This window comes from Patagioenas fasciata, chromosome 3, assembly GCF_037038585.1.
Source record: "Patagioenas fasciata isolate bPatFas1 chromosome 3, bPatFas1.hap1, whole genome shotgun sequence".
Taxonomy (NCBI): Eukaryota; Metazoa; Chordata; class Aves; order Columbiformes; family Columbidae; genus Patagioenas; species Patagioenas fasciata.
In genome coordinates, this window is record NC_092522.1 from 15155982 (window position 1) to 15181693 (window position 25712).

Genomic DNA, 25712 nt, shown 5'->3' on the forward strand with positions numbered 1-25712 from the left:
TTGACATGTGTCCTTCAGCCTTGTCTCAGGGGCACCAGGGTCCAGGTATGCCAGGTTCTGTACAAAAGTATGGTAACAGACCCTTTCTCCTGCACCAGCTTTTGTTTCCAGGCTTGTCTCTCGTAACTCTGGATTTCCAGCAGATTGCCTTTCTTTCTAGAAGCTGTATTTTTGACTACTGAACCTGGGATATCTCTAGTCACAGATGCCCCTTGCCCCCATATGGGATGCTCTGGGGCTTTATTGTTCCCAATTAGCTCAACCAGTGGTTAAAGCAAACCAGTAGCTCTGAAAATTAAACACTAAATCTAAAAGGAAGTCACCAAAAGAGGCATGTGACAAAGCAATGGTGGGAAGTGATGTAAGCAAGAAGACACAGATGGAGGAATGGGTAGGGATGGAAACAATCTCTTCCCCTGTGGAAAGACTCTTCCAGCCCAGAAAAGTGAGATTTGCTTCAGTCTCATCTGACGCCATGTGGTGTTGACTTCATTTGCATTGACTTCACGGTCTCTGGTCTCAGACCCAGGGTGGTATACCCAAATGACCAAAGAATATCTTAGTACTCCCATTCTTTAAGAGAACATTGTGTCTGTCTCCAATGTGATTTTCTTGTTTACCATTCTAAATAATAACCCAGTGTTGGCAGACAGATGGGCAAGATGAACTTAAAAGTCTTTGCTGTGCCCAATATCTAGGATTTTGTGAGTCATTTCAGTCAGAAAAAGAGGAGATTAAATGTTTGATTGACATGACATCATGGTTATTTTTCCTTTATTTGGAATTAGTAATAAACTGAATTATGATCAGCCACTTATCATTAACAAAAAATCTTTAACCTGCTTTATGCAAAATATATTTCCCCTCTCTCCTAAATCAATTCACCAGAGAAAAGCAAGAGTCTTTCTCTTGCATATGCAAAGTAGAACAATTTGGTCCTTGAGCAAGCAATAGAATTTCATGCATCACAAGCAAATCAGCAGTGTCTCGGCCATATGTACATCCAAACAGCAACTGAAATACCTAACTGCGGGCCTTAGCAGCACTTTTTGTTCTGGCTGCTTAGTTGAACATCCTGTCCTGCTGGGCTGGCTAAAATGCCCTAGTGAGATCCTCTTGGCATGGCTCTTCATGCCTTTCAGAGTACTGCTCTCTTTAGCTTATTTCATTTTAAAGTGAGAAGTCAGGATTTTCCTCAGTGGACTTTACGGCACAGTGAAAATCTCAGTGACTGGTGACCAATGATAGGATCTTAGGGAATGGCAGGAGGATGTGCCAGGTTTGGGTCAGATATTAGGAAAAGGTTCTTCAGCCAGAGGGTGGTGGAGCACCAGAACAGGCTCCCCAGGGAGGTGTCACAGCCCCAAACCTGACAGTATTCAAGAAGCAATTGGACAACACGCTCAGACACATGGTGTAAATTTTGGGGTTTTTGGGACACGAGTTGGACTCTATGATCCCTGTGGGGCCCTTCCAACTCAGGATTCTATTATTCTATAATAATTTTGCATGAAGTATTTTATGATTCTGTGATTCTAAGTGATGTTCATCTGCAAAGGGGCCTGAGCTGGTTCAAGGACTCCGTATGATTCATAAACATTAGATGAACATGGGCTCACCTCCCTCCCAGCATGAGCCTCTCTCCACCTTATTGAAGCACAGGAGCCCTTCCTCCCAGCACAGCCTCCTCTGTCCTGATACCTCCTAACCCCAGCCCTGCCCCAGGTCTTTGCTGCAGAAAACGAGGATCACAACCTGCCAAGGGTGATGGAAGGAAGAGCATTGCCCATCTTTTGCTTCTCCCATGCCCCTACACTGGTTGAATCACTGCCTGGTTACAAGAAGGACTTTGAGACAAAGACACAACAGCAGATGATGGCAATCAGCTAATGAGATGCAGTTTCATCTGTAAATGCTTGCTGTGGCAGTACAGGTATATTGGAATAAAATTCACCTTCTCTTGAGAGACTATCCCTTCACTTCTGATAGCCCAGTGACCTTGGGAATTTACCTGAGGGAAGAGGAGATGGAGCCTCGCAATGCAAGCACAGGTTGTGTTAGCTGTCTTGCCTCTTTTATAGTGAGTAAAATGCTGGTAATAAGGAAAGAACTTCCAGCTCGTGTCAACATTGCTGTTTGATTTTTCTTCTTTGCTTGCCTCTCAATACAGACTCCATGGTTCCGCAGTGTGCACCATGCAGACAATAAATAAAAATATAAACCATACATAACAGAGTATTTGCTTCTGTAGCTGCAGGACTGTAAAACCAACCCAGAGATGTCATACCTGAACATTACATCTTATCCAGTTTTCCTGTATTCCCTACAATGCCAGAGCTTCCTAATCAAAATGGACAGAAATCCCCTCCCCACACATGATCAGATTTTCCTTTTCTCCTTAGAGAATTCTCTCTTTGTCCTTGCTGCTTTGCACCACTCACACCAGTGCCCTTCACACCCTTCCAGCACTGTCCCTCGTCGTTCAGTTGTTGCACAGCCTGACCCCATCTTTCCCAGGTTTTCTACCACTGCTCAAGCTAAAAAAGCAATTTGTTTTCAGGTATTCACAAGCACAGGTTGAAAGTAAAAAGCAGACACCAAACTCTGCAAGGCATCGTATTAATCTACCTCTGTGACCAAGTATGAGGATATACCAAAGTGGCAATATAACAAGCAAGTCTCCTGTTTAAAGGAATAGATGGTTATTTGCTCCTGCTGCTGAATAACTTTTCTGAACTATGTAGACCATGTAGGTTTCAGGTCTTATGATATATGTCATCTTGTAAAAGTCCAGACTTTACAACTCACCTTATCTGTACCCCCCTACACACAGGAATGCCTTCCCAAATCAGTGAAACATGTCTCCAGGGGACCTCATGCTCCAAATAAAATATGTTTAGTCTCTGCAAAGGTAGAAGGGTAGGTATCTGTTGTCAGGGCTTTCAGTGGAGCAACAGGCTCTACCATAGAGCTGTGCTGAGGTCCTGTGGGACTGCTCCCTGTGATGATGAGGACACTGCCCTGCCACTCTATCAATCCCAGGCTCCCTGTTCCCCTTCTCTTATGGGGTGGCCCTGATCTTGTTGCTCCCTGCTGCCTCTGAGGAAGCAAGATAACCTAGAAACTGTTTTCATGGGATGAATGGAAATTTGTGTGGAAAAAAGGTATTATATAGCCTACCAAAGTTTTACCTCAGATTTATCTATGTTTGTGGTATCAATTTGGGATTATTCTCAGTGTTGATATTAGTTGATATTATTCCTTGCTCTGTCTGGTCACCCTAAAATAGAAGCTCTGGGATCCCTAACCTGGGTGCCCCAGAAAGACCTGAAGTAGACAACATTTCCATCTCTATTTAGTAAAAGAAATACCGGGCATGGTATCTGGTTGTCACCACTTGTAGTAGCACCGCTGCCTTCAGTGTCTCAGTTCTCTCCTGATTAATCACGCAATCACACCCAGGCGGTGGTACAGAGCCACATCCCTGCAGGAGCAGTGAAAGTACACATCCTCCCAACTGTTATATCAGACGTCCTCAGACAGCACACCTAATAGGATAAGCAGATCACAGATTTGTCAGGGTTTACAAATGGTGGCCTTTCTACATTTCACCCTTGATCCTCAACATAGCAATTGGTAGGAAGAATGATCTTTCTTGCTTTGCTAACAGATGCAAGCACATATGGTGAAGACTCCAGGTTGGTGAGTTATGGGCTGGTAGATTAAAAGAGAAGCTAAACATACTGGAAGGGTGATTTAATGCCGACAATACTGTCACCACCCTGTGCTCATACTGGAGATGGCAGATGATGCACATTCTGCCAAAGAGATTTCACAGAGGTTGTGATTTTCCTTTGCACAGAGCTATGACAGCAATCTCGCAACTTAATTAGCCATTGCCAAAATACGTCACACTTGGTAGGAGGTAAATTATTTCGGCCTTGTCAAATCGTTTTCAAACATGCTGTTTCCTTAGTGGTCACAAGAACATTACAGCCTCAAATCCCCAAGGGACCTGCTACATAGGGGGAGGAAAAAAGTTTTTGTGATAATAGGGCTCTGAAACAACCAGTGAATAGGAGGAAACAGGTTTCACTATGACATTGCTGACTGAGAGATTGTTTAGGTCTGGCTGATTTCCCAAAATGAATGGAAGCAGCTGTTTTCCCCAAATCACGTTATGGAAAGCAACAAGTCAACTTAATATTCACACATGTCCTATTTCAAAAGCAAAACAGAGCCTCCTCAGCTCCAAGTGGAGCTGCAAGCCTGATCTGCAATGTTGAGAGCAGTTCAGATTCCGATCACTTAACGCTTTTTTTTCCCAAAGACATCTTGGATCTCCCCAAAGACATTTTTGTTGCCAAACTGTGACGTTTTTAACTTCTAAAGCTACAAATGTAAGATATGACTGACACCTGCATTGGCAAGCCAGCCTTGCCCTGTACAGAGGAGATGGCTGTTTCTCTTCCTTCCCCATGTTCATCCCTTGGCTTTTTTAAGAACTAGCTTGGACTTTTGGTTGTTGCATTCTCATGAATGATGCGTTTGAATGCCTTGATTGACTTTGCTATGCAGAAACCTTCCTGAATCCCTGCGAAACACCACACCACTGACTGATCCGTTCCTCTTTCTTTTCTAGGGGTCCCTCTCTGATGGGCCAGATCCTCAGAGAGAACAAATATCTCTGACCTTCAGTGGGTTTGTTTTGGACACCTTTTGCCTATGAAGTGGCCAATGAATACAGGGTTGTTTTTCCAATGCTGATGGATAACTCAGCATCTAGAATCCCACTGGCTTTCAATCTGATCCATATTCCTCTGCTTCTCTGGGGTTTAAAGATAAACAGGAAGGTCCCTAGCACCAAATGGCATAAAATCATAGAATCATTTTGGTTGCAAGAGACCCTCAAGATCATTGAGTCCAACCATTAACCTAACACTGGCACTAACCTGTATCCTTAAGAATCTCATCTAGGTGTCTTTCTAAACACCTCCAGGGGTGGTGACTTAACCATGTTCCTGTGCAACCTGTTCCAATGGCTGACAACCCTTTCCGCGAAGAAATTTTTCTGAATATCCGATCTACACATGCACTGGTCTCAGCACTGCAAGCAGCATACTTCCATTGATGTTCCCTGTCATGCCTGCTCCTCACACAGTGCTTCAGCTCATTTTCCCTGAAAAAAACATCTTCCTGTGTGGAACACATCATTAAAGGCAGGTATATTTCCTCTCTGACATGTCTACACTCCAGTGTCCCCATTCCAGCTCTTCCATCATTGCCATTTATATGGTTCTCACCCATCACCCCATCAGCATCCAGGATGTCACAAGGGAAAAGTTCAACCTACAGCTTGGTAGTGGTATAACTGCACCCAGCAGAACACTGCTTTCTCTTCTGAGCTAATTGTAGCAGAGTGTGCCAGTAGATTTGTGCTTCCTGCAGGACAGATTACTCCCTTCTACACATTCTCTTATATCTGGGAAGATATTTTCTGAGATAAAGGAGATTGATCCTAAACCTGCATTACAGGGATGGGCTGCCTGAAGTGTACCGCTTTAATTAAAACAGTATAACTTCTATTTGTAATTAATCCCTAATGGGTTTTGAAGATTGAATCATTCATTTATCCTGGGCCACAGAAAATGGGAAATCTCCAATTCAAGGATCATAGGACCCAAGGGGGAGACAGGGCAACATCAAAGTGTTCAGAGCCTGACTGCAAGAACAGTAACAGAAGGAAAGTGAGGCTCTACCATGTCCACAGTGTCTTAGTCATGGTCCCCTTCCAAAGTCAACCTGTACATGCCCTTCCTCTTATCCTCTGCAAATGGATAGGAAGCAAGACTCAGGCTCAGCCCTTTTTGAGGCAAAGCTATGCCACAAGCTACTACCATATCAAATCTAGAAGAGTCATGGGCAGCCTTCAAATGTACTTACTGTTGCTTTATGTACTGATATACAAAAGAAACACAACTGAAACCTGTGCCATTATTAAATGTATTACAGGTCAAATCACCATATAAATTCAGGAGAGTACAGATACTTCCAGTAGCAAGAGAGTGCTGTTATTGCAGTATTCCTACCACAGCTTGTTTCTGCTACCAGGAGGAGCAATGTCCCCTCTCAGCATGTTGGAAAAACTGCTTGATGAGATAAGGAATCTCCAGTAATAATGAACATTGCAGAAATTCACTGGTTTTACTCAGCTGCTTCTTCTTGAATACCAGAAGTGATTATCTGCCCAAGCATGGGGTGTCCAGGGTACCCAGTGGTTATGGATGCAAGGGATCCTAGATAAAAGCATCATTCGCAGAGGGCTGCAATATTAGGAGATGCAGGAATGCTTTTATAACCTTCCCAAGATGAAGGCCTTTCTGCTCCTGAGACCCCAGTTCCCTCAGTGAAGAGGAGTCACTGTTAAGCCCCATTTAGACATAGAACACATGGAGCAAGGACTGAATTTGGTCTCATGTTCACACAGGAATATAGGAACCCTAAACTAAGACACTCACCCCATGCCACAATGAAGAGTTGCTCCTGGACCTTACCTTGAATTTTGCTTGAATGCCACTTCATTCTTCTCTGTTTTCTACATTTCTGCTACACAACTTTGAGAAATGTATGGAGAACATGAATGTCCACTTGCAGCTCATGAGCAAAAACCAGGCAAATAATGTTACCACTTCCTCAGGCTGAATTCAACACCCTGAAATAAATTGAAGTTCCTTGCTGTTAACAAAGAAATGAAGGGGAACTGAGGCTGCTCATTCATTTTCCAGTTGGAGTGCATACATGAGCTGGAAATATCTATGATGATCTGTTTCCCAGTCAGCAGATATATAAAGTGTGTATTATGGTTTTGTTGTTATATATACAACAGAAAAGTTATTAGAAATGGGGGTAGGCATAAGGCATCACTTCTATGACACATTTAGAATATCAGAAAGCTTGAAAAAAGGTTGACGGGGGAAAATGCTAAAGTGTTGACAGAACAAAGTGAGATACAGAAGAATAAAAGCCAATGCCCATGTGATTTAAATATTCAGTACCATCGTGGAAATACTGAAAGCCCTGGGAAACAAGAAATTTGTGTTCACCACTACTTACAGAAGTAACTGAATGTTACAGAACAAGATGGTCTTCACCAGGAAAGAAGAAAATCTTTTAAATGTAAGTGAGACATTGTGAAAACACATCAGGAAAGGCCCAGATGATGTGTAGGGTGAGTCCAGCTTAAGCTGAGCTGACCTGTCTCAGATGTGGTTCAAACTGAGACTAGGTGGATGCACTGAAACTTAAGCAAAGACAACCTGGACAGTCTTTGGACCAGCTCTGTGGCAAGGTCCCATAAGGTCACTGAAGTTATTGCTTTAGAATAGCTTTGGTGTAAGTGCAAGCTCCTAATTAATTCCTTAATTAGTTGTAGTCTGTAGAAACCTGCCTAGAACAACGCCATCTGTGCAACAAGGTCAAGCAATGAGGACACATTCAGCACAATTACTAAGTGTGGTGTCTTGAATGAAATCCAGAAATCCCAGGCTGGGACAATTACTATTTAAATTAGTTCAGAGGCCTGCATGTCTCTGGACACCACGTTCCACTTCCTCAGTTATCATATCTGGGAGGATTTAGAAGTTACGCTGCCATTATCAGCCCAAGGACCACCTTCAGTTTTTGTGGCATGTCCTTGCCATAGCAAAGGGAAGTGCTGTGAGCAACTACTGGGTTCTGGACCATGGACAGGGAATTCTCCAACAGCTTTTGGTCCACATTGTGAAGAGAGGACATAATGCCTTCCAGAGATCCCCCATCAGATGACTGAGCAACAAGAAGTCCAAATCACAGCCAGAGGTGGCTGCCTGAACAGACCTGAGAAGAAAAGTTTTAGTCTTTCCTGCTCCCACCATCACATTTCTACACCTCTTGCCAGAGACAGTAGTTGTGAGAAGAGGTCTCTCATGGCAATACACCTCATGGTGCTGGGATGAATGTTAACATCCATTGGCCACCTGGGAATTCTGGCTAACAACTGGCTTGAATTGCATCGTTTCTCCTGGAGTTCATGATGGCAAACTACTCACTCCAAGGCAGGCAAGATGAGGAATGTGGCTGAGGAGGGATTGCCAACTCCATCTCTCCTGCTCAATGCTGTGACCTCTCCTCTTTTATCCCTGGCCTCCCTCACTGTCTTGGAGGAAGCTGTGTCCCTCTGTGAACATGTGTGAACTTGTATTCACCCAAGCAACCATGACTCTTTCACATTTCTTGGAAATAATACAAGCAATGCCAAGATGTGGGAATGTCATTCATAACTCACTGCGCATCATGTGCCATAAAGAGTGCATTTTAATACTAAAGTGGCACGAGGCAAGGGAGAAGAAAGATTTTCATTATATGAAAAAGTTGATGTTTTCCCCCCCAGCACATGAAATACTGCATTAGTTTTATTTCCAACAGTACATTAAGATCATGTGTCTTGATAGATGCATTTTAATGTCCTGTCTACTTCTATGGATACAACTGGAGGCAAAGCATCCAGCAAATGCTATTGTTTAGAGTAGTAAATGGTGTTTGGGAACAATGCAATGATATTAGATGATCAACTAATCTTTTACTTCTTAAAGAAATATTTCAAACATTTTAGGTTGAAACAATGGCTGGAAACAGGGTACCACAGAGATTGGTAAGAGTTAGGGTGAAGATCATTACAGGTGGACACCAGAGTTATTGAAGGGGGAGAGTGCCTGTATGTCCCCAGCAGCCTGAATTTCTAGTGCCTGCCTCAGGGAAGTTTTTCCTCCTGGACTCAGAATTTTGTCCAGAGTCATGGGAACAGAGTGCAATCTGCTTTCATGGGACAGGTTTATTTCTTGCTGGTCTTGTTGGCTCTCTAGCGCTTTGGCTGGTACAGAACTTAACTTTACCGAGGTCTCCCTGGACACTGTTGCTAACAACAGAAAACTGTCTTCTACTATGTTGCTTTCCAGGGCCCCATGACATGACTTCCTTATATGTTTTAGTTTTCACTTGAAGAAAGCCTTGCACTCAGCAGGGAGGTCTGTAAGCTCATTACTGGGACAGCTGTAGTGACCATTTGGCCTGCAGGAAAACCTCGGCACATAGCCACTGGGCTGCCCAGGAACAACAGCTGAAAATGGAGAGTCTTCTCCCTTCTTGCCTCAGATATTGTATCAGTTTATACAACAATTGGCTTCCTTTCCCAGGTTCTACCATGCAGTGAGTCCTAAGACTCATCTATTTTGATGCAATGGATAATCCAGTATTTATTTTAGGCTGCAGAGCATAGTTGGTACTAGTGAAAATGCAGTGCACAACTGCAGGTATGTCGGAGTCCCCTCTTTTTTAGCTGGTTCTTGTAGTTCATGCCAAAATAAATATATAAAAACTGTATTTATTTTCACTGCTGGGAAGTCAGTCAATTCAATGAGGAGTTACAATTGTCTGGCAAGGATCTTTGGGTGCCAAGCTCAGTAAGCTCAAGTCTTCAAAGTCTTTTTCTGCAGCCCATTTAACAGAGATATTTAGACTGTAATCAGAAGTGATCAATTCACTTTACTGTGCATCCAAACAAAGTAGTAATTCAGTAGCCCTAACCAGAACAACTGCTGAGAGATAGCAAACTGCATATTCAATCTTAGAATATGGCCCTGGGTCTCTGGTACATGATATTGATCTCTGAGAAGAAAAAAAAAAACCTGGGTATTCTGCAGACTGATAAATGGTTAACCTCCAGTGTTTGCTGTTGAAAACATCCATTCATTTACTGCTGCATACATTAATTATCAGATGTGAGTTCCTCCTTTCATTTGTTTTTGTTTTGGAAAAGGGTGCTGTCACAACGTGAGACAAAAGAAAAGGTCTATTATATAAACAGCACCCAAAGAACTGCTCTAGACACACACTCTGTCCTCCTTGCCACAGGAGAATTCAAGGGAGATCATTTACTACCTTGGATGTGAAGAGCTTCATCACACCACCAGGATTCTGCAGCAGCCATTGAAGAAGCATCCAAAGCTTTTTGAGTTTTCCGACAACTGAAGTAGATATTGGGATGGCCAGAACAAGGGGACCATGCTCCATTCCCACATCTGCAAAGAGTCTCGTCTCATGCTTCCTTCAGCAGGGCAACCTAGCAGGGAGGTGCAAAATCATGTGCCCTGTTTTCACCCTTGGACTGGGTGAATGCTCCTTCTGTTTCCTCTCCTGGAACGTAATCCACCTTGGACACTCCAACTTCGCAGAAGTGAAAAATCAAGTATTTAGCTGGCACATGTGGTGATTGCTAACAAAACTCCCTCTATGTCCCTGCTAACAAAATGCATCCTCATCATCTAAGCTCAAAAACACAAAATTACCCACTTTCTAAGACTCAAAAGTTGTTTAAACTTAGTGAGAGTCACCTAAATGTCAGGGGGCCTGAACCCCCTGATCAATTGCTGTGGAAGGTTTATTACCTTGCTCTTCAGATGCATTCGCCAGACAGGCCTCTGAGTGATTTTGTGAATACTACAGGCACACCAAACTTAGTGGCAGGCATGCAAATCAGCTGCTGAAGGTGCAATATCGTGCACTGAGACAACCCTTACTGTCTCGTAGGCCTGTGAAATAATGAGCCAATAGAGGAGCAACAAAAAGTGACAACAGGACAAAAAGAGGATGCCAGGAGGGAATAATGCTTTATACCCTTGGACCATGACTATATTGATACGTCTCCAGGCTCTGGCTGGCTCAGTGTAATGTATGAGGCATAAATGTCTGGCACAGAACAATTAACGTACAAAGTTTGCCATTGTACAGGATGTTCTTGCTAATAAAAGAGGACCCTCATCTCCTCAAACATTTTGAGTTGGTCTCTCTTTTGTCCCCAAGCTTCCTTGTAATTAAACACGTGCCTAATGAATTAAAGTCTCCAGAGAATGTTATTTGCGAGCTACCTTTACAATTATTTAACATTAGCCTAAGGGCAAAAGCAATCAGGCCATTCATTAATCTAATCCTGTTTTGTAGCTGTAGTTCGTGACTTGGAAATGTGACCACAAGATCAAAAGGACAAAAATGAATGAAGAAGAAATTATACAAGACACTTACAAGGTTCCCTGACCCACAGCTCACTGAAATCAGCAGCTGCCAACACACAACACACTCTAAATGGCCATTATCTTGTGTGCACAAACATATCTCTTCTCAGGGTATGTGTACCCTGAAGGAAAAAGTTGGTATGAGCAGTCTGCCCACACTCAAACCACTGGCTGGGAGCCAGCTTCTTCTGGGGAAGCAGAGAATTAGAGATCCTGGTGGTTAATAAACCCCACTTCAGAGCAGCTGTCATGGTCTGAGGCAGACCCTGAGGACTCAAAGGGCCATGGGACATTCTCTGCCACTCTGCCCAGGACTAGGCTTTCCCTCTGCTCTGAAAGGAGCAGAATATACAGAATCATGTGATCAGCTTTTTGCAAAGCCAAGGGATGTCACCCAAATCCCTAACCAGGGCCCAGGGACATCCATTTCAGAGCTGCTCACAGAATCACAGAATGTCAGGGATTGGAAGGGACCTCAAAAGATCATCAAGTCCAATCCCCCTGTCGGAGCAGGAACACCTAGATGAGGATACACGGGAATCTGTCCAGGTGGGTTTTAAATGTCTCCAGAGGAGAAGACTCCATAACCTCCCTGGGCAGCCTGTTCCAGTGCTCTGTCACCCTCACTGAGAAGAAGTTTCTGCTCATATTGAAGTGGAACCTCCTGTGTTCCAGTTTGCACCCATTGCCCCTTGTCTTATCATTGGTTGTCACTGAGAAGAGCCTGGCTCCATCCTCCTGACACTCACCCTTTATATATTTATAAACATTAATGAGGTCACCCCTCAGTCTCCTCCAAGCTAAAGAGATGCAGCTCCCTCAGCCTTTCCTCAGAAGGGAGATGCTCCACTCCCTCAGTCATCTTTGTGGATCTGCACTGGACTCTCTCCAGCAGTTCCCTGTCCTTCTTGAACTGAGGGGCCAAGAACTGGACACAACATTCAAATGTGGTCTCACCAGGGCAGAGTAGAGGGGAAGGAGAACCTCTCTCGACCTACTAACTACTCCCCTTCTAATACACCCCAGGATGTCATTGGCCTTCCTGGCCACAAGGGCACAGTGCTGGCTCATGGTCATCCGGTTGTCCACCAGGACCCCCAGGTCCCTTTCCCCTGCACTGCTCTCTAACAGGTTTTTCTCCAACTTATACTGGAACCTGGGGTTGTTCCTGCTCAGATGCAAGACTCTACACTTGCCCTTGTTATATTTCATTAAATTTTTCCCCGCCCAACTCTCCAGCCTGTCCAGGTCTTGCTGGATGGCAGCACAGCCTTCTGGCGTGTCAGCCACTCCTCCCAGCTTGGTGTCATCAACAAACTTGCTGATAGTATGCTCTATTCTCTCATCCAAGTAACTGATGAATATATTGAATAATACTGGTCCCAGTACTGACCCTTGATGGACTCCACTAGATACAGGCCTCCAATTGGACTGTCCCATTGATCACGACTCTCTGATTTCTTGCCTTCAGCCAGTTCACAGTCCACCTCACTACCTGATTGTCCAGACCACACTTTCTCAGTTTAGCAGCAAGGGTGCTGTGGGAGACTGTGTCAAATGTTTTACTGAAGTCAAGGTAGACCACATTCACCGCTCTGCCACCATCTATCCACCTCTTTATGTCTTCATAAAAGGCTATGAGGTTGGTCAAGCATGACTTCCCCTTGGTGACTTCCTCATGTTGACTGCCCCTAATGACCCTCTTATCCTTGATATGCCTTGAGATGGCACGAAGGATAAGTTTTTCCATCACTTTCCCAGGGATGGAGGTGAGGCTGACCGGTCTATAGTTACCCGGGTCCTCCTTCTTGCTCTTTTTGAAGACTGGAGTGACATTTGCTTTCCTCCAGTCCTCAGGCACCTCTCCCATTTCCCAAGACTTGGCAAAGATGGTGGAGAGTGGTCCAGCAATTACCTCAGCCAGCTCCCTCAGCATCCACGAGTGCATCCCATCTGGACCCATGGATTTATGGATGTCCAGATTGCTCAGTTGGTCCCTAACCCAGTTCTCATCAACCAAGGCAGACTCCTCCATTGTCCTGACTTCCTCTGGGGCCTCAGGGGTACAGGGCTCCTCAGGACAGCCTCCAGCAGAGTAGACAGAGACAAAGAAGGCATTCAGTAACTCTGTCTTCTCTGTATCTTCTGTCACCAGGGTGCCCACCCCATTCATCAGTGGGCCTACATTGCCTCTGGTGTTAGTTTTATCTGCCATATATTTGAAGAAGCTCTTTCTGTTGTTCTTGACCCCTCTCGCAAGGTTTAATTCTAAGGAGGTCTTAACTTTCCTAGTTGCCTCCCTGCATCCTCTGACAACAGCCTTATATTCTTCCTAAATGTTCTTCCAAGAACAAGAGACCCAGCACTCTCACACAGTGACACATGTTTCTGGCTATCTCAGCAAGCAGTTTCTCTCTGTATCACAGCTGAGAACAGCAGCCATGTAATTTTATGTTGGCATAGGCCATGCTGTTCAGTATTCACTTCTATCCTCTGTCATCCTCCTGATGGAAGCAACAGGATGAGTGTGGACAGGCAGGTAACAGCAACCTTCTGCAGACCAGGTCTTGTGATTACAGCCTTGTATGTGCCCAGGCCATGCCCTTGTTGTGCCAAACACAGGGTTCTGTCACCCAGTGTGCAAAAAAAGCCAAATTGTAGCACACAGAGATGAGATATTGTTTATTACAGGGTTGTGCAAGTCTGGATGCCGGAATAAAGCCAGCACACCAGAAAGAAAAGTAACAGCCATTATATACAAAACCTTATTGCTACATTCAAACCCTCATGGCAAGTCCTAAGACCCAATTGGTTGCACATTTGCATGCTATGCATGCTTGGTGAGGAAGGGTCCTGGACTGGGCCTGGGTCTCCCATCCTAGGAGTGTGTATTTTAGTATTATAATGAGCATATAATGAGCAAAGTTCAGCTAAAGGACCCTGTATCTAACAGTTTTGAGATACATGCTAAAACAAGACTCAACTAATTGTGCTGGCTCCAGAGAGTCTGCACTGCAAGGACAGTATTCTTTGTAGTTTGTGATAAAGCATTTTGCAAGTTACTCTTACATTTGTTAGAGGAACAGACTGACCAAAACTGAGAGGATTTACATACCTTTAGGTTAGCAATTGCTGGTAGGATTCATTCTTTTAAGTGATAATGACTACACACCTGTGCTGTTTGATGGGACCATTATCCCTGAAGCTTTGCATTTCACTCTAAGACTGCAGAGATACTTGGTGTCAAGGGAGAGCTCCAGTCCCCCACAAAACTGTCTAGTTAGGACAGAGATTATCACACCAAACTGTTTAGTGCTTGCAGCTGCAGCTACTTGCCTCGTGAACATGCCCACTTGTAAGTCACAGTAGGCAGAGAAAGCCACTTGCGGTATTCATGCAGTCCTACATTTAATCCTTCTTAGCAGGGGAATTCTCTTAAACCTTCCTTTATTCAAGCAAGGCCTACCTGGAAAAGTAAGTTGGCACTGCCCAAGCTATCACATCTCATGCTATGCTCCCAAATTAACTCTGCTCATCACAGTCTCCCTCCCACTCTCAGTTTCCCCATACAACACAGCATATTTCCTGCTCCTTGATGCCCTGTATTTCTCTGCAGAAAGGCTGAGGGATCCTCAGTCTCACTAGTGGGCAGACTGAGTGCCTGAGCCCAGGTACTGGATGGATCCACATTGCACAGATGTGTGTATATATGTGTGTGTGTGTGTATCTATCTATAGATATATATTCTCACTAGTGGACCTCCATCCTGCTCAGACAGACAGAGAAGCAGGATGAGGTTGGTGGTGATGTCTGTGTTTGAGGGCTTTGAGTGTCTTTCTATGAGCAGTGTGGCCAGCCATGTATATATGTAAATACATGGTGTACATGGTGTATACCTGTGCTCTGTGTGTGCATGCCTGTGTGCTGGTTCGATTGAAAATGAGTTAATTTTCTTCATGCAGTTAGAAAGCTTTCTTTTTCATAGCTAGCACACTCATTATTTGGACTTAGTTTGAGAACAAGAGATAACACCCCAGCACAGAGTTAATGTTTTTAATTGCTCTGGTCTGAGTGCCGAGGACACTCTGAGCACTCTGCCCACAGGTGTGAGGCATCGAGGAAGTGGGACATGGATGGGGCAGAGCTTTACTGACATCCGGACTGATCAATAAGAATATTCCATCCCATTAGCATCATCCTTCGTATTTAAGGAGAGTCGGAATCTTCCGGTCTCTCTCTCGGGCGCTCTTGCTCTTTCTCCTGTTATTCTTCACTCTTTTTGTCAGAGCTGGGGGAGTTCGGTTCAGGATGTTTAGTTTGGCCTTTTGCCATTTTGCAGAGGCCTTTGGGCCTTTCCGCCTTTTTCCTTTTTTCTCTCTCTGGGATCAGCTGTTTGGGACCAAGTGGTGTTTCCTGGGACTGGCTGCTCAGTGTGAACAGAGTTCATGAGGTATTGCATTGAGTATCGTCTATTTTATATTCTGTTTCTATTTTATATGTATATTTACTAGTAGTATATTAATATTTTGTTATTTTATTAAACTGCGCTTATCTCAACCCGAGTTTCTCCCTTCCCTTTTGTTTCTCTCCCCTATTGGGGGCAAGGTAAGTGAGCGCCTATCATGGTTGTATTGCCAGCTTGGGTTAAATCACAACACCCTGTCCGGAGTGCATCTCCAACCTTGCTGCTGGTTGGACCTGCAGGCATGGAGTGGCAGCAGCTTCACCCCTGGATCTGGCATGACATATTTTGCTCTAGCAGCTTCTACCTTTGTGTCTAATGAACATGCATGGTCAGCAGTTTACTGGGCTTGTGTCTGTTGTTCATGCACCAACTGGTGCTGCTCAGCCCAGGGAGACCAGAGTGCACAGCACTGCTCCTTGCCCCAGGGACAGACCCACCTCCAGGTTAGTATCAGTCATGTACACAGACGTGTCAAGGGCAAGATGCCCGTGACATATACAGACCCCTGAGTGTACAAGGTAGACAAGGGGTGAAAGCCATCAATGAGTCTATAGTCCATAGGAACCTAGAAGTAAAGCCATGTAAGCATGGGCTGTCCTAGCATTGGTCAGGCAACCTGGCCCCCTGGGTGAGTACCTGGCTAAGTCCCCTCCTCAGTAAGACAGAGTTGGCAAAGACAGATCTTCCACACAAAGTGAGTGGAGAGGGGGTGACTTCTACCAGCTGAAGAGTTGGCATGTCAAGAAATAATAAATATTAGCTAAACAGAATCTGTATTTATCAGCTATTAAGACTGAAACAGGCTCAGAGGAACCCATAAGTTACAGTGTCTGCCATTCACCTTGCAACTGGGACACAGCTCGGTGAGTGGTGGACCTCCCAGGGCCGGGGCTCTTGTGCAAAAACAGCAGCCATACCATCAGCCCATGGCCACCTCATCAAGACAGTGGAATACATTCACATGTGTTGAGCATCTAATCTCTGGTCTCCGGTAAAGGTTTAAGTTCATACTGTCTTCTCCCTCCCAGTAGAGACACAAACATTATCACTCTTTACATCAGTGACCACTGAAAGGTGTCAAAAAACAGTTTTTTCAAAGCCTCTATCTCCAAAAACTGGATAGAAAGTAAAAAAATGGTTCAGAAGTTATTATGAAGAAAGACAAGCTGCTCCTTTGCCTGATGATGTATGCCTCATGTTTGTATGAAAACTGTAAAAAATCCTTTTACCCAGTGTGCAGTCTCTACCTTTCTTTAAAGATAATCCAGGTGATGGCATGTGGAGCTGTGCCTGCTCAAGCAATCCGTGGGCTGGGAAAATAATTACAGAGCTGTGCATCCCTCGATCACCATGTGAGGGAGGTAATTATGGTGCGGGGTAAGCGCAGCAGATGGGAAGTGATTGCTCTTGTATGCCTGGATTGCAGTCTGCCGCCTGGCAGGTCCCACATGCTGCTGGGGAGGAAAGTGAGTTTGGAGGCTATTTGAGAACCTAAGCATGCCGAGAAGTATCCAGTGCGATTTTTCAGGTGTTTGTCTATGCCAGCCTGATGGAGGTTGCATGGAAGCTGGATAGAGAGGTGTTGTACGTACTCTTATTTCTCTCTGGCACGGCTGGATGCTATGGTGGGGATTTACCAGGGGTGAAGGGCTCCACATAGAATCATAGAATCATTTTGGTTGGAAAAGATCATTAAGATCAGGGAGTCCAACTGTTAACAAAAAAACACTATCAAGTCCACCTCTAAACCATGTCCCTAAGACCCTCATCTACGTGTCTTTTTAACACCTCCAGGGACGGTGACTCAACCACTTTCGCGGGCAGCCTGTTCCAATGCTTGACAAACTTTCCTGCAAAAAAACTTTCCTAATATCCAATCTAAAACTCTCCTGGTGCAACTTGATGCCATTTCCTCTTGTTCTATCCCTTGCTACTTGGGAGAAGAGACCAACACCCTTCATGCTACAACCTCCTTTCAGGTAGTTGCAGACAGTGATAAGGTCTCCTGTCAGGCTTTTCTCCAGGTTAAACAGCCCCAGTTCCCTTAGTGGCTCCTCATCAGACTTGTGCTCCAGACCCTTCACCAGCTTCATTGCCCTTCTCTGAACTCACTCCAACACCTCAATGTCTTTCTTGTAGTGAGGGGCCCAATACTAAACACATTATTTGAGGTGCGGCCTCACCAGTGCCAAGAACAGGAGGACGATCACTTCCCTAGTCCTGCTGGCAACACATGCCACAAGACAGCAGGTACAAAGTGAAGCTCATTCACACCAGCACAGATTTAGGTTTCTGATAATGAATTTCTTTTTACAGAGGGAAAGAAATGTGTGCCATTGTATTGCTCTCTTTCATAAAAATAAATGCAGAGAGAAAAAGAAGATTCAGACAAAAAGATCTTGCAGGATTGTCAACCCCCACCAAGCAGAAATCCTGACAGGCCACAACAAATCATCTTATAGGTTTAATGATAAATTTGAGAAGACAAAAAGACTTTTTAAAATTTCTTTCTCTGGCTTACAAAGCTTCAGATTTCCCTGCAATCTAGAAAGCTAAAAACTTCTATAAAAATTAAGCTGAGGTACCTGCACGACTCCAGAGCGTGGAGTTTGATGAAAAAATAAACATAATAAGGGTTTTTTTTGATCAGACACTGTTTGTGGAGGAGAGTTTTATGGTGAAAGGCATAGGAAATCTACATATTCCTCTGCAAAGGTTTCCCTGCAAAATGCACAAAAATCTCTCTGAGCTATTCAGACTCAGCTAAGGAAGCAGATAAACCAAAACATTGCAAGCATAAAAACTCACATAACCTGTTTGTAGACAAGTGGAAAATCAGCCCATTAGCACTGTCTACTGTTAAAAATCAGGTGCTCTTGAGACGTTACACCTCCTGAGAGGTGACCCTAAAGCAGTGGCCTGTGGACAGGTCACCTGAATGGCTCATGTGTGCATGTACATGCTGTAGCTCAGCTATGACAGCTCAGACGAGAGGGCGATCTGGATACCATTTAGCACGAGGCCAGTGTGACCAGGAGGACACCGCATGCCCTGTGGCAATGGGAGCCACATCCTGATCTCACAGTCTGAAGAAGCAAGCATTCTGCTCTGGAGAGGCCCCACCTGTAGTACTGTGTCCATCCCTGAATCCCTCAGTACAGGAAAGACATCGACATGTTGGAGACGGTCCAGAAGAGGGCCACAAAAATGATCAGAGGAATGGAACACCTCTGATGAAAGGTTGAGAGGGCTGGGGTCGTTCAGCCTGCAGAAGAGAAGGCTCCAGGGAGACCTTATTGTGGCCTTTCACTACTTAAAAAGGGGACTATAAAAAAGATGGGGACAGACTTTTTAGCATGCCCTGTTGCAATAGAACAAGGGGTAATGGTTTTAAACTGAAAAAGGGTAGACTGAGATTAGATAGAAGAAAGAAATTTTTACAATGAGGGTGGTGAAACACTGGCCCAGGTTGCCCAGAGAGGTGGTAGCTGCCCCATCCCTGGAGACATTGAAGGCCAGGCTGGACGGGGCTCTGAGCAACCTGATCTGTTTGAAGATGTCCCTGCTCATTGCAGGGGGTTGGTCTAGATGATCTTTGAAGGACCCTTCCAACTCAAACTATTCTGTGATTCTGTGATGGAAGATGGGATACATGGGAAAGAAAATGTCCCAGTCCTGACAGTAATTTACTGGTACCTGACAGAGAGAGCAGGACTGGGCAGCCACAAGTAGTGCATGTGTCTTGTGTGAAGAAAAACACAGATTAAAATAGAAGCAAGTAAATGAGCAAGTGATACACAGTGATAGCCTCGAGCTGTTTTACTGCGGGAAGATGAAAACCACCAACTCTGAGTGTTGCTTGGGACAAGAAGATCACCAGGTGATGCCTTATTCATGAAAATCAGATATCTCAATGGAAAATAACTTCTTTTGCATTCATAAAGCGCATTTCTAAATCCACTGCTCCTCCTAGTTCAACTAAATGTGATGTACATTATCATTTCCACCATTCAGGCAGATCCTGCTCAGCTGCATTGCTTGATACAGATGGCCTACAAGAAGCCCTAAATCAGCAGCACATTGGCAAGAGCCCTGGTGGAAAAGCTAAGTCCCACACACAGCAGAAACAGCCCCTGCAAGGAAGCACATTGCTTTTATGGACCACTGGGAAAACTAATCTATTTGTAAACAGCATCTCTGAAAACTTGCAACATTGATCTTTGTATAATTCTTTTGCGCCATCACATGGACATATACAGCGTAAATGTACTGCCAGGTGCTACAGGAATAAACTGAGAGGACCCGTCCCTTTCGAGTGAGCTGTGTTGTAAGTATATCTTTTGCAAATCAGGCCTTCATCTGTAAATGCATTGCATGCTTACACAAACCAGTTTTTTAAAAAATGTTCACCACAAGTGCTAAATTCCAGCACAGCGAATCCATCTCCTGCGTTTCAGTTCCTATGTGTTACAATTTTTACCGGACTGGGCCTTTTTAGTATAACTACCCAGGAGATTTTTGAAAACATGAAATTTTCAAGAACTCAGGCAACTGAAAAAGAAGGTTTGAATGCAAGTGTCAAGTTTTGATCTTTAGTTATAGTTCTGACTTTTGACAAAGGACATAGAATATTAACAAGACATCTCAAATGTTTTTCAGGAGTTTAAACTAAAAGGCGTATAAAAATAGATATCACATGCTAATAGGATATAATGTTTTACTATCTCACATATAAAACATCATTCTGAATGGTTTATGCTCCAAAGTATGAGTTGATACCACTGCTGATATTAGCTTAGGTGCAGGTTTCCAGGGGTTTATACCACCTATTTTAGTCAGTTCTCAGTCACAGAAGGTTTTGGCCTTAATTTGAGCTCAATTTTTCCACCAGAATGTGCCAATTTGTTGGACATGGGGTTTTGAAGAAGTGCCACTTTCACTGAATGCTGGTGACGAACCTTCTGGAGAGGAAGGCAGGTAGCAACGGTACCTGCCTGGGAACTCAGGGAACAGAGAGACTGACATGCCTGTGTTGGACTGGGACGACCAGAGACTTGAACATCTTTCTGTGAGAAATTTGGGGAAAGGAGTTCTCAGCTGATTCAGCTGTCGGAGAGAGCTATGAGGAGAAATGGGAGGAAAGTATCATGCAGGGGTGGCATTATTATTACATTTCTTTCAGTGAGGAAAGAAGAAAAAAATTCTACTTCCGATGCAAATACAAAAAGCAGAAGTCAAAATTCCTCAGAAACACAGTCTTTCTTCTGGCTGAGTTTAGCCACAACTTGCCTTAGTGAATCCAAGGGGTCAATTAACAAAGATTAATTTACTGCCACTCAACATAATAAAACAAAAACACCTGCCTGACCTTTCTTGCTGGCAGCTCCTGGTTTCAGACAGTCACATCCAGCAGTTCCCCATCGTTATGTTAAACAAAACCAACACTCAGGTCTCCATTCTCCAGGGCCTAAATCCTTCAGTACAATATCATCATCTTTCACTGCCTTCATGTGACCCTTTCCACTTTCCTAAAGCTCCAATTGAGGTGGTAGGGTCTTATGGGATCATTTCACAGCTCATGTGGATGCCTTGTCCTTCATATACTGGCTCTCAGCACATTTAACTTCTCAGCCTTACTGGTTTTTAGTACTTAATTATGCTGTTCGTTTTGTATTTATTGGACTCCTGAAGGAATGTTACTGCAGGAAATTAATAAATGCACTATTTTCTCCAGCACAGAGCTAACACATTGCCACTGGTAACAAACTCTCAACCCTTCCTTGGCTGCAGCATTGGTGAAAAATCCTGCTTAGTTCATGTATGTGAAGAGGTATGACCATTAAAACTGCTAATGAATAGCTCCACCTGAAGGAGGGAATGGCAGGATGCTAAAGCACGTGTGGATCCTACCCAGTGTTTTACTTTCTGCTGTCATTGTCATCAGGCAAATCTCTTGACCCAAACTTGCTAAATCAATAACACTCAAACAAGGAAACTTGTTGTTTTCCACTGGACAAACTTTAATTGTCCCAGATGCCTTCAAGTTCAATGACAGACACTTCATTTAAAGCAAAAAAAAGTAGTGCTATGTCTCCTTCTTTGACATTGAAGACAAGGATTCTTCAGATCTGAAGTGCCTGCTCTGGCTTGACAAATACCTAGCACTGGTAGATGTTTAGAGGAGGCAGGGGAGAGGGTGAATGATTTTGGTGCTGTGGAGTACAGACAGTAGCTTGCAATTCATACTGCTTCCGCCAGTAGAAAGAAATATAAGTGAATGTTTCCTTGCAGTCACAGATGAGACTTTCAGTGTGACTCTTTGTCTGTCATGTTACATCTGCCATGCTGGGAAACTCAATAATTACTCTGCAGGCACTTACAAAGACCTACTTGTTGAAACAAATGATGAAGCATGAGGTGATTGTTTGGCACAGGCTGGAAACCAGCAATCCAAAACACTGTTGCTTATCTGGTAAAAAATATCTTTGTACTAAAATTGGACAAGAAGAACAGACTAAGCAATTTTTTCAGGGAAAAAGGAAATGGTTCATGGAAAACAAATTCACTCTTGCAGAACAGAAATTATTTTTCTGCTCCTGGAAGGATATTAACCGATCTGCTTTCACAGATGATCAGCTTAGGAACCAATAGATCAGTTATCCCAACAGGAAATCCAAATGTTTGAGGTAGAAAGCGTGTTTTCCATTCAGAAGTCATGGCTACAGAAAATTGCTAGCTGAACATTGTATAACCTGACGTGGAACTTGACCATTGCCAGCTAAATCCTAAAATATTTTGTAGATTCCTCCCTCAGCAAAGTATGTCACAAGACAATGACAACTATCACAAAAACATTTCAAGGTGGGGAACACACTACCCTGTTTAACCACCTCCCACTACGTTGGAGAGTGTCTTGCCCACAATTGTGTCTTGGTGGACTTTCCTTTATGGTGTGGGGTGATGGCTACTCCATGGATGCAAAGCTCTGAATTAGCAGGAGATGTTTTACAATTACCTCATGAGACAGGTAAAAGGCAGCAATTCCCAATGGCCAGAAGCAGCAGAGCATGGAGAACACAGTGAGGCCGAGATGATCTCTTGGTGGCATCATCAGGAAATTGTCTTCACTTTCAGTGTCACTTGAGTAATCGCTCTGGAATAGCAAGGGAGAGAGAAATGTAGAAGTGCTCATTAATGATATCACTATTTCTCCCCTGCCATGGGCCAAGGTTGTGATCATCTGCCCATAAAATTGCTCCCAGTTATGCGAGGGCAATTTCGCAACATCAACATAGGCCTCCAGCACTCATGGCAGAAGGCTTCTGATAACCTACCCTGGGGTCTCTAGCATACAGAAGTCTCTAGTCAGGGCTAGTCTGGGGGCACTTGTACCCTATTCATCTGGGCCCATGCACCCTTCCTGCTCTACTGGGGCACCAGTGATTTACCCTGCCCTCCTGCAGCGTTCACACAAGCCAGCGGCATCCTTCAGGAGGACTTCAGGATTGGGACTATGGTCATGGCATATCTCCCTCCCTTCCCTGCTGAAAGTATCACCAGGACACTAACCCCCTATTTAGTAGCACCCCAAGGCAAGGCTGAGAAACCCAAACCCCTATGTCTACACCAAAATCAAACAGGAGAGAAGTGGGAGCAGAGCTTAGTGGCAGGGTGTTATCTCTGCAAGTGGTAGGTTGGGACTGCAGCTGCCTTGTTGTCACCAATGCTTGGCGAAGCCACCTCAGAAGGCATCTCAAAGTCAGCATCTTTTTCTTCCCTATTGTGTGCACAGCACTGGCTGTCAGATGTCCTCCTTACAAACAGCAGGGGAATCTCTATTCACCAACTATGTCACAGCCTTCATTGCTGTCGCATGAACTTGAAAGCAAGAAATGAGAAATCATAATCATAGAATAGTTTGTGTTGGAAGGGACATTCAAAGGTCATCTAGTCCAACCCACTACAATAAGCAGGGACATCTTCAGCCCAATCATATTGCTCAGAGCCCCGTCCAGCCTGGCCTTGAATGTTTCCAGGGATGGGGCACCTACCACCTCTCTGGGCAACCTGTGCCAGTGTTTCATCACCCTCATTGTAAAAAATCTCTTCCTCACATCTAGCTTGAATATCTCCTCTTTTAGTTTAAAACCATTATCCCTTGTCCTATGCCTACAGGCCCTGCTAAAAACTTTGTCCCTGTCTTTCTTATGGGAAACTCTACAGGGAGCTGAAAAGTGCCCATTTTATGTGCTCTTCTTTCATGAATGAAAGAAAGTGAGTCTATAGCCAGATGAACCAGGCTGAATCTGAGTGGCCTGGCACTTCAGGAACATAATGTCACCTATCTAGCGCATAAGTAGTTGTAGGCATCAGATGCTCTGCATCTCCCAATTCAAATGGTAGTCTTCTGCAAGGTCACTGTACAAGTGCCAGGAGAATGTCAGCCAGACCATACCCAATGGGGACAAGGTGACATATGTGGTGCAAACCTAAGCATAAGGAACCTAAGTGACAAAAGCTGAAAGAGAAAAAAAACACGACTTGCTCCAGCAGCAATGGGATACTGACAGATTAAGTGTGCAGGCAGAAGCACCTGCCCGGGCATGTTTCTTAGATATCCCATGGTAAAGTTTCAGCAACCCTGATCTAGCAGAAGTTTCTTTTATGGCGATTGCTAGGACTGGTCCACAGGGGACCTGACTACCTTGCAGCTGTAAGTGCCTGCATGAGTAGATAATTTCTGATCAGAGACAGCTCTTTCATTTGGCAGAAAAGCAGAAGAAACCCCAGTGACTGAAAGCAGAACAGATGAAGAGCAGACACAAGGTGAAGGTTTTTAACAGAGATGGTGATGAACACTTTCCTGCAGCTGTAATGGATTTTCTATTACACAAAGCCCTTTCCTAAATTGAGGCTAGCTATTCCTAAAAGCTATGTGCTTTACTTCAATGGAGACATTATGAGTGAACAGAAGCTCTGCAGGCAGCCTGCTGTGGGCTGCCTGTGACATACTGGAGGCTGGACTTGATGGCCACATAGTCCCTTCCAGTATTAAAATGCTAGACACATAAGAGAAGTCAGACAACAAGGTCTGCTGTGAACCACAGCTGACAGCAACCTCTGATGGATATTCAGGAAACAACCCTTTTGATATTACTCCTTTTTTCCATCAAAGAGACCAGCAACACACATACACTGCATACAAAACTGATTTCTGGTATGGCCCTGTGCAATCTGTTTCAAATCCAGATGGTCCAGTGGTCTGCTTTTGACAATGACCAACACATGATGCAACTGTAAGATAATATATGTTCTGTTTCCCTCCACACAATGCTTGTTTCAGTAATGCAGTTAGACACAATGCCCTACTCTGACCAGCAGTCTTTGCTCTTCTGTAAGCAGTCTGAGTTCACCTAAATGCAGCAGACAGCGAAGGCAGCATGCTGGATGGTAGCTGTCTCACTAAGGGCTGTAACTTATCACTGTACTGCCACTTGCCACTGAACAGCATCTGGTTGATGCTTGTTTAAGAGGCGATGTCTCTCAAACCTGTTGCCATCATGGATTCTTTGTTCTGGTGATGTTTCATATATTTATTTTTGCCTTTTTTTTAAATGATTTTGAGTTTTGTAGTTTCTCCCCTTTGATTTTAAGGTATCCATAACCCATTAACCCTGACCTGTCCATCTCCTCTTGTTTCCCCAACTCTCAGTCTAAATTGCCTTGTCAGTCGAGCAGCCAGCCTTGCAGAACAGGCTCACAGAGATTCCTCCTTTCTTAGAAAGCTTTTCATATATAACTTGCAAAACCAAAATGGATCAAGGCCAAAACTCCTGGATGTAGCTGTCCAAGACCATTCTTCCCTGGATTTTGATCATCTCCCTTGTGATGTTTTCTGGACACCCACAGCCAGTTTGCCTATAGCTCATCAGTAACTTGCAGTCTGCACATTGCCGCTGGAAGGGGATTACTGCAGGCAGCAATAAAAAGATACATGCTAAAACAGGCCAGCTGTCAGAGTCTCCTAAATCACATGGCCATAAAGCATAATAAATATCCCTAATTTCTGTGTGAGTGAGAGGAGCTCTCAACAACCCTTTGCATTCATGGGGAGGGCCCATGTGTATCACAGCATTCTCATG

At 44.2% G+C, this 25712-nt stretch overlaps 1 protein-coding gene across 3 annotated transcripts in view; it reads right to left on the bottom strand.

Annotated features, from left to right (window-relative positions):
* SYNDIG1 (synapse differentiation inducing 1) overlaps window positions 1–25712 on the bottom strand; it is a 75583-nt gene that overhangs the window by 29749 nt on the left and 20122 nt on the right. For 2 of the 3 annotated variants that reach the window (XM_071805845.1, XM_065834957.2), the window contains one exon: window positions 22586–22723. In XM_071805845.1, the coding sequence (XP_071661946.1) occupies window positions 22586–22723 (138 nt within the window). Of the gene's footprint in view, window positions 1–6554; window positions 6713–22585; window positions 22724–25712 lie in introns of all 3 variants that reach the window. The other variant, XR_011738141.1, reaches the window with a different exon arrangement.